The 13,849-nt window shown below is 50.0% G+C and overlaps 1 protein-coding gene across 6 annotated transcripts in view; it reads right to left on the reverse strand.

Annotated features, from left to right (window-relative positions):
* The window catches only part of SHANK3 (SH3 and multiple ankyrin repeat domains 3), a 311,807-nt gene that overhangs the window by 233,527 nt on the left and 64,431 nt on the right, over positions 1-13,849 (reverse strand). For all 6 annotated transcript variants that reach the window (XM_051612097.1, XM_051612081.1, XM_051612074.1 and 3 more), the window contains one exon: positions 9,267-9,375. In XM_051612097.1, the coding sequence (XP_051468057.1) occupies positions 9,267-9,375 (109 nt within the window). The remainder of the gene's footprint in view (positions 1-9,266; positions 9,376-13,849) is intronic.

The raw sequence follows: 13,849 nt of genomic DNA on the forward strand, positions 1-13,849 counted from the left end.
GCTTTTCCACCATAATTTCTATAAAATGTCTTCCTTATTTATGGTTATTTTTAATTACTTTGAGAGGACACATTGGGCCCTTGCAGTGTAGTAAGAACTCAGACTGCTACAAACCTCAGGCTGTGCAAAGGAACTGAAGTATCCTCAGCAGCCCCTGCTCCAGCATCCACTTCCATGCCCACGTGCAGTTAAAGCACCAGTTGTTTTCCAGTATCTCAGTTTAAATGAGACAAACTTTTCAAAGAGGCAAAAGAAACAGAAAACAAGGCTTTAAACCTTCCTTTGGCCTGTTATGCCAAATTCAATTGAAAAATCTACCACTTTATCCTGAATCCCAAAGACTGAGAACGGTCCAAAGAAGGCATCTCAAGAAGCACTGAAGGAACTGCAGCTAGCACTTTGTTCACTACATCTAGTCACCATCTAACCCAGGATTTCAGTGATTACACTCTGCTAATTCTTGGAAACGTGTGTATCCAAATATACACTTAAAGTAATTAATGGATAAATGCACGAAATCCATTGAAGCGACAAGAACCAGCAAGACAACACACTGCACATTGCACAGCTTAAGAAATGGGTTCATGGATGAAGAACACATCCCTGGAAGTGTTCAAGGCCAGGTTGGATGGGACTTGGAGCTCGGTCTGCAGTCCAGAGTTCAACCTGCAGCTCCTTCTTCATGGAATCATGGAATCCCAGACTGGCTTGGGTTGGAAGGGACCTTAAAGCTCATCTAGCTCCAACCCCCTGCCACGGACAGGGACACCTCTCACTAGACCAGGGTGCTCCAAGCCATGGAAAGCAACAGAAAATATATATGGATGTGAGTTATTCAGGTGGTTAATCAAGTAACAGCACACGTGTCCCCGGAATGTGCCACAGGTCAGGACACAGCACAGGAAGGCAGGAGAGGAGCCAGTTCCCCACGCCCGGGGCTCAGGGGCTTCTCCTCACAGCAGAAGGCTGCAAAGCACCCTCATGCACTGCAGGTATTTCTCCCCAGTTACTTATTCCTGCTGCTATTTGTCCTCACGCCGTACTGGGGCCACAGTCTGCATGGCTGCGGAGTCAAGACCGGTGCTTTGGGAATGCCCTGGTTCCCTCTGGCTCTCCCGCTGCTCCCAGTGCCCCCAGGCTGGAATTCTGAGGATTGCCCTTCTCTCTTCCACTGCTCTCCTAACCCTCAGGCTTGGGTCTAATTTTAGAATAACGGTAACTTCTCAAATTTTTTTTTTTTTTAAGCTCTTAAAATGTACCTACAGGAAGCAACAGTGAAATGTGCCTTTTCATCTCTTTCAAAGGCAGCTAATCTTTCCTGGAATATCTCCCCAGCCATCCTGCAGCACTGCATGTGAACAGTGGCAAATTGGGCCACGACAACTCAAGATGTGGCTCTTCTCTGCCCTGCAGCCCTGCGGAGCCAGGGGAAGGGGAACACGTGCTGCTCTGCAGCTGCCCTGGTGCAGCTTTTTACCACCACTCCCAAAAGCAGCTCCTGGGAAGAGACCCGAGGGGCTGGGACAGTGCTGTTCCTTCCTGCTGGCTCTGCTGGGCCCACGGCACCACGGGGCACGGAGTATTTTACGGAGCAGCCAGTGTTATTGGAAGCCCATTGACTGGAGTTCCCTCTGCAGGAGAACATTCCTGCAAGCACAGAAGCCTGGGCTGCCTTGGGGGTCCCTACACATCCCCCCAAGTGCAAGGGGAACAGCTATGCTCAGAAGAACTCAGCTTAGGACAAGTTTGCAACACCTGCACAGGCGAGGGGGAGACCCTGGTGTGTGCAAGGTGTAGACCCCCCGGGTGTCAGCAAACCTTGCACTGGGGTCAGAAACACAACCAGCAGGAGAAGGGGAATGGTTCCCTCATAACTCGGGTGACAAGTCCTGGAGCATGGCTGCTGTGTGTCTTGGGAAAAGAAATAATGGGACATGCTGGAAAGAGAAACCCAGAGTTGGCGCAGGTGTCCTGGTGGCCCAGAGGAGTGGGGCAAATGTCCTTCACCCTTCGCATCTACAGCACAGACGTGTCCCCTTCTGAACCACCAGAATTCAAACCTCAAGCAGGGTTACAGGACTTCTCTCCTGTTCCACACTTTCTGGAAAACCCAGCAGGCTGCAGGTAAGACTTAATTTCCCTGTGTTTAACAAGATCATGGGTAATGACCCACAAATAATTTCCGCAGGGATATTTTTTTTCCCAGGTCAAGGCAGGTAGAAGAAAAGGTTACAGAAACTGAGGATGAATCATTTTTATTAGGGATCTATCCTGCAGTCTTTGAGACAGTACTGCTACATTTGCTGCCTCTAGAATCAGCAGAGCCATTACAAACTGCCTTTGGCCAGACGAAGGGAACACTTGTGCTGCACAGGATGGGATGAAGAAGAAAGCTTCAGCTGCTGAAGGGCTGAATTTCTAAACCCTCAAGTGTTTGTGTTCCCCCCTCCGCTTTTCTATGAGGAAAGAGAATAAATGGGTGTTGTAATTATCCAGGCTGCTCAAGACCTAGCCATGCAGAAAGGAGCGTTTGGTGTCAGGGCCTATTTGCAATATCCCTGGTAGACTCATCCCTGGAGACACAGGGGATAAAAGAGCATTGCTAATAGCCCTGCTGCTCTGCCTAAAAGAAGAGCAGATTTACTACTGTGATGTTGTGAAGAGTGGCTGAGGAGTTAAGAATAGCACTCATGCACTGCAGCTTTGCCATCTTTGCTAAATACCAGGCACTGGAAATACCATCATTTATTTATTCCCACTCTTGAAATCTTAGTTGGACACCTGCCCACGGTCCCATCGTTTTACTGATGAACCTGAGAGCTCCGGCTTAAAAGTTCCATGCAGAAGAATTCCCAACCAAGGAAAGACTAAAGTTTTCAAAGTATCTGGGAAAGAGGAGGCTTGACTTGGCTCAGAGTGGCCTTTTCTTTCTCCATGCACAGTAGCCCTGCAGGTCCTTCAAGGAGATACAGAGTATTAGGCAAGAAAACTCTAAGACCTTTTGGAAAAAGAGTATGTCCTCTCTGTGCCTGTGTCCTCTTTAATTTCAGGTTTTACCAGATTCCCACATCTGAAAGTCCTGGCTGATAGGCCAGGTGGGCATCTCCTGGCAGGAGCACTGTTTCAGAAGGACAAAGACATTCCAAAAGTCCCTGAGAGGCTGAAGAAAGCCAAAGCCAGAAAACAAAACCACAGATCTAGAAGATGTTGGGTTCCTGGAGATGGTGCAATGAGGGATAGTTCCCAAACAGAGAACATTTATAGAAGTTTGTAGCATCACTGTCTTCAAAGAGCAGAGCACCAGAGGAGGGTTTATGACTAGTAACTGTCTCTGCTTTGCCTTTTGTGCTCAGATATCTATGGGCTGAAGGGACAGACAAAGGCTCTGTGAGCTCAGTGTCTAACACTGGCCACATCACCATCTGACCTGGCATTCAGAGAGGCAGAAGCACCCCCTGCCCCATGGGCTTTGCCAAACCCTCCCAGCCCTGCGGGGCCATGTTCTGAGCTCTTCTGCCTCTGCCTGACAGGCACCTTGCTCCCTAAGCATCTCCTGGGAACCTTCTGCTGAATTCAGTGGGTAAAAAGGTGGTTTCCACGCCTGCTGGACAGGAGGCAGGGATGTCAGGCAGTGATTCCTACCCTGCAGTGCCCTCCAGCCTCCCGCTGGCTCTCGGGGCTGTCCCCTGCATGCAGGGACCACTCTACAGCCTAGTCTGCAACAGCTCCCTGCTTCCCAGAGGAGGAAAAATACACATTCCAAGCATCACTCCTCATCTTGGTGACCAGCTCACAAAAAGTGGCCACTGTGCCACTATGCCATAGCCATGGAAAGCTTGGCCACCTCTGTGGATCTCCTGGACCAGCTAGAGGGACAGTGGGATTCCAGGGGCAGACTGAGGTTTGGTTAAGCCCCTTGAGTATAAAACTACAAGGCAAAGTATTCTTCCATCCATCACCCTTGGTTTCGCTAAGACAATAATAGAGCAGGAAGGACACAGAACAATGACATTTTTACTCTACCACTCACCAAAATGAAATGCCATCCTGCACATTTGTACATTTATTTTCTCCCAGGAGAAGATATACCAAAAAGGATCACAGCTGACATGCATCAATCATGCTGCTCAACATGCTGCCATCCTGGGAACTTGTGGCAGAAGTCAAATAAGCTGAGAAAAATAATTCACTTTCTCTCTACCCAATGCCCCAAAGTTCACATAAAAATGTATTTGGGTCTTAACAACAGCAAAAAAGCCTTGACAGGAAAGAGGGAGAGGCCTCTAGGTAAAGGAGTCAGACACCACCAAGATGCAGAACTAGTCCCCTGTGTCCTGCCCCTGGGTGTGTCACACAGAGGTGCCACTGTTGGCCTCTTATCACAATCAGCTTTACAACCCCGGCAGCACTGATAATGCTGAGGCCTTTATCAGGAGGCAGAGAGGCAAGAGTCCTTTCTAATCTTGCTTTTCATCCTGGGTTTGCAACAGAACTCTAACCTAAGGCTCCATTCATATGTACATGGTACAGATGTTTACTTTTTAAAAAAGCTAAGCTGAAGAAAAATAGCCCAAAGATATTTATTTTGATAGAAGAGCTATTTGTTAAGTCTATTCCAAACCAACTTTAAGATATTCACATTAGAATAACTGCCTATACAGCTTTGTGCAGCCTTTCAAATGCATGCCATAAATTACATCGGTGCAATTTGACAAGAAAATACTCTGAAGACTTAAAACATCCTCTTCCAAGTGCAGCTGTGCTGGCTGGAGAGGCTGCCTGCCCTGGTCTTCCTCCACTGTTTGTCCCCCCCATGGGCTGGAAGGACCCCACCCCAGCCTGCTGGCCCAGCTCTTCACTTTTTTCCCCAAAACAGGTTAATTGCATAATGAGGTACTTGAGAAAACTAACCTATCTTCTTTCAGAGGAACAGAAAGGAGGCAGGCTGGAACCAGAAGTGCATGAACAACTCCAGATGGGAACTGCCTGTGCCTTCCTGTCCTGACCTCCACCCCATCAGGAAGGCAGAGCTGCCCATTCAATGCCTCCAGATTCAGGGTCTCAGTGATGCATCCAGAGCAGCCCCACAGGTGATGGAGCAATGCACAGAGCCAGAGATGACCACATTCCAGCAGGGCCCCTATCCTTTGGAGAGCCCTCGAGTCCTCCTTTAGGGAGGCTGAGATCCCATCACGAGCAGTAAGGCCACTTGTGTGACTTCCTCCCAAGCACAGCAGCAACGACAGTGACACCCACCCAGCTGCAGCCCCATGAAGAGAGCCCAGCGAGGAGAGCTGCTGGCCTGGCCCTGGAGTGGGCAAGGCAGGGACAGCAGTAGCCCAACGTGTGCAGAGACAGCACCAGCTGAGCACCATCCCCTGCTGGGCCAGCTGAGGACCATCCCCTGCTGGCACTGGCACTGTCCTCCCACCGTGCCACACAGGTTCCTGCCTCCTTCTCAGGCTTCATCCAGCAATTTGGGAAATTCTAGTTTAGCAGACAAATCCACTGAAAACAGGACTGCCAAAGAGGACCTTCACAGGGACTATGTTTTCTTCTTTCCAGGCATGGATCCATTCCAGGTGCAGGACTCAAGAGCTGTGCCCACCTGGATGCACTAAGCTTTTCCTTCTAGAGAGAGAAAGAACCAGTCCTGTATGTGTAGAGAGAGATAGAACCAGTCCTGTATGTGAAGTGTGATCTGGTGACAAATGGAAGATATGGATCAGAAGCACACGTGGCACCACCATGCATCTAAACACTTCCGGGAGGACAGCTGGACAGCTAGAGTCAGGAGCCAGCCCTCAGGAAAAGGATCTGTGAGAGGGAATAGGGGAGACGGAGGGAGCAGGAGAGCAGAGCACCAAGACGGGCAACAGACCAAGAGTACCAACCATGATCAGTGCCAGGGAGCGGCTGGAGGAGCTGGAGGTCACTACACAAACACCCGTGTCCAAAGCAAAGCAAACAGGTACCTCAAAGAGGGATGGAGAAGGGAGTTTTGAGATGGTTTTCTTTCCTAGTCTAACTCTGTTTTCATTACTATTACAGCCAGAAGTGAAACAGTGTAAAAAATCAAAAGCAAACAACAAACGTCTATTATTTTCTATGATTTCTATTTGCCTTCAGTAAGAACATCAGCTTATATTTTATGCAAAGATTCATGAGAGGCTCAGGTTCTGAAAAGCATCACCAAGAAAGACCATTCCAAGTGTGAGAGAAACAGGGGAATGTGTTCAAGGCAAATCCCAAGGGATGGGTCCATCCTGCACAACCCAGGGTGGGCATGTGAGCTCCCAGCACGGCTAATGGAGACCAGATGGACATCCCAGTGGGGTGGGTGCAGCTGAGCTCACCTGAGCAGCCCCGTCTGAACATGGAGGCTGAGGGGAGCCCACAATTCTCCTTTAGTGCTGGATGAGCCTGTGAAATTACAGGGCAGAGATTTTCAGGTAATGGGGTGTGAGGACACGGAAGGAAAGCTGCAGGACAGAGAAGTCCATGCGCTCATCCCAGAGATCCCTTCAGTCCTACAAGCAAGAGAAGGCATCAGCAACACACACTGGAAGTGACTCACCAGCCATGTGATGGGAGCAAAACTGAGATGATTGGGTTTGGGGAACATCAGCCCATCCTGGAAGATTCTCAGGGAACCGCTTCACCCAGAGGTGAGATAATGATCTTGGCTGAGAAACAGGTAGAGCAATTAGGGAGACATTAAACTAAGAGCACAAGAGAAGTGATTCTGAAGAGGGAAACCAGCACAAATGCAGAATGTCAGAAGTAATTAAACCCATCTGACAAATATTGTGATGAAGATTGTTTTTTTTCTTCCACTTTGCTCTAGTGCAAAATGCAAGGAGGCTGGATAAGAAGGAAAAGGATGTGACTACTTTTCCTGGTAACCAGAATTGTGATGCAACTGTCAGCTCTGAAATCCATGGATAATTACACTATGTTGGGATACTAAAGACACCTCCTTATTAGGGGGATGAGAAAGCACTGAGTGGGCAAGGAGGAGCAGAGAAAGAGTTTACATCAAAATTCCATCACCTCCCATGTGGTCAACCCCCTTGGCCCCTCTGTCTAGCAGGAGGTAAGGTGGGGTCCCATCCCAGAGACACGGGGTCACCCCCATCCTCCTAAACACACCCAGGGGGCCAGCAAGCAGGGATCTGCAGGCAGGCAGCAGTCTGGCTGGTACTCACACTCTTAAAAACCTCTCAGAAGCGGAGTCATGATATCGAAGCCACAAATAGGAAAGGAAAACAGGAGAAAATACCTTCAAATGAGAGACTGGAGGAGTTTGGCCTCTTTAATTAAGGAAGGCAAGATTGAATGTTGACTTGATTACCATGTATAAATACCCTCATGTGAAGACATACCAGGTACTAAAGTGCTCTTTAATCTAGGAGATAAAGTATAACGACAGCTGGAAGCTGAAGCATACAAATTTAAATGAGATACGAATTTTAAACAGGGAGAATGATTAACAAAATAAGGAAGGAAAGGAACAGATCTTCTGTTCCCTGAATCAAGATTGATGACTTTCTGGAAAACATGTTTAAGCTTTGCTTAGAGAACAGACACACAGAGAGGGTGGAGAGCAGCCTGCAAGATGCAGGAGGTCAGGTCAGATGGTACAATAGCTCCATCTGGTCTTATATCCCAGGAACCCGCGATTACTGAACAGCCATTTTATATCAGCCTTTCATGTTCACAAAACAGATTGTAAAGCAGCAATTAAGTCTTTTTGCACAAGAATTTGGACTCCAGAAGTGAGGTGTCCAAACCTTCTCTGCTCCAACAGCCTATTTCCACATCTCATAGCATCCATCCTGGTTTTGCCCTTGGTTCTGAACCAGATCCAACGACTGTTTGGGTCAGGTGTTTTCCCCTCTTCCCCCTCTACATTTAACACGGTCTTTTCAGTACTCAAGGAGCCTTCACCCTCCTCTGAAATAACATCTGGGTTAAAACTATATCAGATCCAAACCTCTGTGACACCAACTCCTCAAGCAGCACGCTGCCCTCTGCAATATCATGTACTCTGGAAATCTGCTCCAGAAGAAGTTCTCCTCTCTTTATAAGAAGAGATCCTTCAAAGTGCTTGTAAGAGCTCGGGCAAAGCCGAGCCCACAGGGAGCTGAGCTGCCTGGCCAGGCTGCAGGGCACACGGTGGTGGCTCTCCCACTGTCAGCAGCTGCGCACCAGGACACCCAGCTAGGCTCACACAGGGTGGCTACACCAGCAAGCTAAACAGCATAAACTTTCCTGGGTGCTGTTCAAATGGTTCTTGCCAGAGTTTGTCTGCACCAGCTTTCACCCTCCCCAAAGAGGAGCTGGCTGAGGCCATTCCCAAAGGGAAGTCCAGAGGCAGCCGTTTTATCTGAGAGGATAAGAGAGGTTAATAGTGTGAGCAACACCAGACTCTGCCACCTGACCTTGGTGCTGAAAAATAGCCTAGACACACAGAGCTCAAGAACAGAGGTAGCCAGTGTTTCAGAAACAACCTGAGAAAGCATCCACCTGAACCAGAGAGAGAAAATTAATCATCAGATTGGAGTCTGCTCCTGGGTTGGAAATGTGCCCATGACTCACACACAAAAGTCCAACTCTATAATAAACACTAATAAGCTGCATTACTTTAAAATGGGAAGAACAAAAGCAGTAACTCCTCCCTCAGAAAAAGACTAGGAGACTGCACAGCAGGGGCAATGGGAAGAGGTCCTTCCTCACCACCCCATCAGTGTGGAGAACATGCTGGAGCCTGATCCTCACTCCTTAAAGTCAGGAGCCTGCAGGCAGCCCAACAGCCAGAGCTTCAGCCACCAGGCTTTTCTGGGTGAAATTTGCTCACATAGATGGGAGAAAAAAACAGAGGAAACCAGAGGCCAAACTGCTTCATGAGGAGATTCTCAGGCAGCAATTCACATTCACCCAGATTGTCAGTCCCAGAGACAGCCTCATCCTCCCCAGAGCCCCACCAAAGATGGGCCCCACAGCTCTCCCACTTCATGCCATGTTCTGACTCTTTCTCCCCACACAGTATCTTCTGGCAAGAGTAACTGCATGCTCCCAAGACCCAAGCAGCATAAGAAGACACACTCCTGAGAAACTCCACCAACATTCCTCTGTTCCAAACCTTACATTTGCTACCCCTCCTCAAAAAACAACCACTCCCCCAAGTCCCACTGTGTCCCCTGGACACCTTCTCCCCAAGCCCTGCTCTGTCATCCTCCCCTCTCCAGAGAAGCCAGCCTCACCTCCAGTATCTGGATCATGAAAGTTGGGGTCCAGTCCCTTCTCCAGCAGCCTGCAGACCTTCTCAGCGTTCAGCATCTGCACGTACTCCATGAACTTCTTCAGGTTTGCCTGCAGCCGTGACATCCCAGGAAAACACAATGTTAACACCCCAGGATGAGGAAAGAAGCCACCAGAGGAATATCCCCATTCTGGAGACCCAAGGCAACCATCAAGAGAGTTGGGGCAGCACCCACCAGAAGCCAGGGCACACGAGGGCATGCAGCACATTGACACAGAACATGGTCCTTCCGTGCTACTCCTCAAGGCTGGGATTGCTGGATCACCCCATGGGAATGGCCAGGGGCTGCCAGCCCCACCCTCACCCCCACAAGACCTCTGCTGTGATTTTCTGTCTTTGGCCAAAGCCTAAATCTTGCTCTCCTCAGGGGACTGGGTGCCCAACAGACTCTTCTTTAAGCCAGCCTGGTTGTGGGTGGTTGTTTTTTCCCCCTTTTTTCTCTTTCAGATTAGCTATAGCTGATGAATACATTATTTTATTAAATTTCCAGACTCCAGAAATGGCAGCTCTGCCCGACAGGCCACGCTTGGACCAACTGCAGTATGAAAACACCCAGCTCAGACACATTTCCAGCCCAGACTTCCAGAACCTTGATCACACGTTGGCTGGGTTTTTTCAGTTCACTTTAATCAAGCCGTGCAGCAGCCAGCTTTGGGAAAGGGACTCTAGAAAGTGTCTGAGACAGCAGGAATCCTGCGCAATTAGCAGAGGTGTGTCTTTGGGAAAAGCTCTGCCCAGCTGGTGGAGCTGCAGCCAGTGGTCAGGGAGCTGCTCTCGTGGACCACCACGCAGCTGGCTGAGCACCTCTGAGCAAAGCATATTTTTCACCCAGTGAGAAAACTCAAGTTTCAATGTTTTTCCCTAATTTGATATAGAAAAATTGCATCCCTTAATGCAGCAAAATGAACTCCAAAGTGCTTCACTTCAAATTTCATTTTGAAGATCTTCAGTTGGAAAATAGGAAAAAGAAATCTGAAAATACCAAACAAGGTACAGAAACATGTCCAATTATTTCCAAAGGCTTCCTGAACAATGTCATCATACATTATTTTGCATAATACTTTGATTTTGTCATAATTTAATTTTCTATGGGGAAGACTTAACTTTTAGAACCAGTTCTACAGAGGAGCCTGCAAACCCCGAAATTTGGGACCCACAAGTTCATCTATGCTATTTCTCTGACATGCTGAGGAGCTCAAGGTAAGAAGTCAGACAGAAAACATCACCAGGATGAAATTTTCCAAGGATGAGACAAATTAATGCTTCACTGTGAACCTGACTTAAACCAAATTCAGCCTGTGTGTGGTTAAAGAACCCAGCCTAAAGCATGTAGCACACGCTTTTCTAAAAGCAGCACCATGGAGCCATGTCGCCAGCAAGCCAGGTCACGCATCTACAATTCTAAAGCAGTTTTCCTGCACTGCCCCCTGCGAGGGTGGGTGCTCCATCTCAGCAGAGCTAATGAGCTCGGGAAAACCCTGCAGAAATGCAGTTTCATGGCACTGGGAGAGGCCAAGGCCAGGGAACAAACATGGAACCCATGGAGCCACAAACACAGGGTCAGTCCCTCTGGTGCCACAGGGATGCTGAGAGCCAAGAGGAGCAGGGGTTTGCCAGGGACAGAGCAGGATTCACCAGGGATGGAGCAGAGATTCTCTGGGACAGTGGATGGCTGGGCTGTTCCCGCAGTGAGGAGCAGGGCCCCACTCCCCACCCCGGCCACGCTGCCCATCCCTCACAACCCTCAAGACCCAGGCAGGGCCACTAGGATGGACCCCATGGAACAGCCAGGCAGTGCTCAAGAGCACAGAGAACCACTCGGAGGGTAAATAAAGGCTGGGTCACCCCTTCCAGAAGGTGCTGGAAATGTCCAAGCACGCTATGAGCAACTCCCAGAGCACCAACACTCCTGTCACGAGCGCAGCAAAGGGGCAGCTGGTGGCAGCAGGGCACAGGCACAGCCTTTGGGTGACAGGACATCCCCTGGCCCTCGCTGCTCTGTGTTGCTTCTCCCCCAGACCCCCTCTTGCCTCACAAGAAACTGAAAGCAAAATCCCCCTCCTGCTCCAGCATCCCCTCAGCTGCTGCAGCAGCACAGAAACACTGAAGGAGATCACAGCTGCCTGCCTGCAATAGCACGGACGGGACTTGACAACTCCAGCAACCGCCTCCGGGATGCCATCCCAAAATGCCTCTTCCCAGCCATCGCCCGATGGCACAGACTTAACCCTGCTCCTGCCTCTCCTGCTTGTCCACGCTCTTTCCCAGCAGCTCTTCAGCAGACAGTGCTGACCGAACTCCACAGATGATGCTCCACGTGTAGCCCCACGGAACCAAAGGCACTGCCAGTCCCACCCCAAACCACACCAGTGGTTGTGGGACACATGGAGGCACCAGCCAAGGAAGGGACACCCCACTACATGGCCCATCCCCTCAGTGCCAGCAGCTCCTCCACCAGCAGCTCTGCTGGGGCCTCCAGGGACAGAGAGGCCCTTGTGCTCTCCCCACAAGGACAAACATGGCCCCTCGGCCTGGGCAGCAGCGTCATTTTATACAGCTCCCGGACACACCCCAGGAGTAACTCGAAGTTCTGCTCCTGAGATTCTGCCAGAGACCCTCATTCACAGCCCCAGAAGTGCATCCCACCCACACCAGAAGCACCCAGCAGCCCTGTGCTCGTTTGTATTCCTAGTTTTCCAGGTGCTCAGGAATTTAAATTGGTTTTTTGCCAGTAGGAAGCTGAGGCACTATGTCAGCTTCTAATGGTGCTTTTTACACTTAGAAAGCGAAGAGAAAGTACGTGAGCAAAAGGAGGACACAGAGTGAGGCATCCTGGATCCTGGGAGCTGCATTCTCTCGATGGAGATGCCTGTTCCTCATTCTGGAGATGCCTGTTCCTCATCACGCTCCTGTGCACCTCTCAGGCATCAACAGCTCCACACATGGAATTTCCCTCTGGGCAAAACCAATTCCTGCCCTGCATTTCCAGATGAAGAACAAAGGAGGTTCATCTACCCAAGGTCTCAGACCAAATCCACAGCAATGCTTCAAAAACAATTCATGAAATCCGGAGATTTTATAAATTACCTTTTACATAGAAAAACACCCTCTTTCCACCAGCCTGGGGCTGCCTGCTCTGCAGCGTGCTCAGGTGTGCAGCTCAGTGCCCAGCTCAGGGGCTCCTGCAGTTCACAAGCAAATTCACACTCTGGGGGCAGGGCAGGCACCAGCGTGGGGGTTTCTGATCCTCCCTGGCCCCATTCTGTTCCTCATGTTTGGCCTCAGGGAACAATGAAAATGCCAACAAAACCCAATAATATAGATAATGAGAAAGACCATTCACCAGGGGTGTAATGTTATGGCGTTACAAGAATCCCATGCCCAGGATTTGGGAACAGCTGGCAGCAACCACGCAACTGGTAACTTGCCTGTGGGCCCCAGGAGCAGCAGAGCCCAACACCTCCCAGTATCAGACAGTTTTCAGTTTCCTACCTTTTATCAAAAGAGTACATAATTAGGTCAATCAAGATGTTTTCCAGAAAAAAGTTAGAGAAAAAAATCATTGTTTCATGCAAGTTCAGTATTTCTATGGCCACAGAGACACCACGTCTATGCACAAATCGTGGGGAGGCAGTCTGCTGCTTTCCCATAGCTCTACTGTGCTACCACAACAGCCAGATTTTGGAAATAATAGAAATTGCTTTAGGTAAAAGATAAGAAAATTGCTAATTGAGATCCTGGGCTACATAACAAGAAGCTTGGCCAGCAGGGCAAAGGAGGGGACTCTACCTCCCAGTGGTGAAACACTGGCCCAGGTTGCCCAGAGAGGTGGTAGAAATCCCAGCCCTGGAAATGTTCAAGATCAGGTTGGACGGGGCTTGGAGCAACCTAGTTCAGTTGAAGATGCCCCTGCTCACCGCAGGGGGTTGGACTTGAAGGCCTTGAAAGGTTCCTCCAACCCAAACCAATCTGTGATTCTATGATATGCCCGAAACCATTTCGTCAAGATCCAGGGACTCTCTTCCTTGGAGGCCTCTCATGCATCTTGCCTTTTCAGCCCAACAACTGGAGATCTGAACCCCCCACCAAACTCCCTGCTCATTCCCAGCATCTCCTGGGTGTCCTCCAGGGTCCCTGGAGAGCAGCTGCAGCAGGTCTGGGGAGCCTCTCAGCTGGAGGAGCTGGAGGAGGGTGCCCAGACCCCATGGACAGCCCATGGACACCTGCCCGCAGCCCACAAGGGCCCTTTCAGATTGTTTGGTCAGAGCCTGTTCCCAGTGCAGACCTGTGACACCCCAGGTCTGAGCCACCCCCAGAGCACGGGGCAGGCCCCACCATGGAGCCCAGCGCCGCGCGGTGCAGCCAGAGTCCCCCCAGTCCCCAGGGGCCCTGGGGCCACCCCTGCCAGCTCCTCCTCACAGAGGGGACACTGGGGCTCTCGGGGAGCTGCTGCCTCCCCAGGTTCTGCTGCACACCAAGTGGCACCAAACAAACAACTTGATCCTCGCCTTAACGTTTTCACTT

The sequence above is a fragment of the Apus apus genome, chromosome 1 (genome assembly GCF_020740795.1).
Source record: "Apus apus isolate bApuApu2 chromosome 1, bApuApu2.pri.cur, whole genome shotgun sequence".
NCBI classification, from domain to species: domain Eukaryota; kingdom Metazoa; phylum Chordata; class Aves; order Apodiformes; family Apodidae; genus Apus; species Apus apus.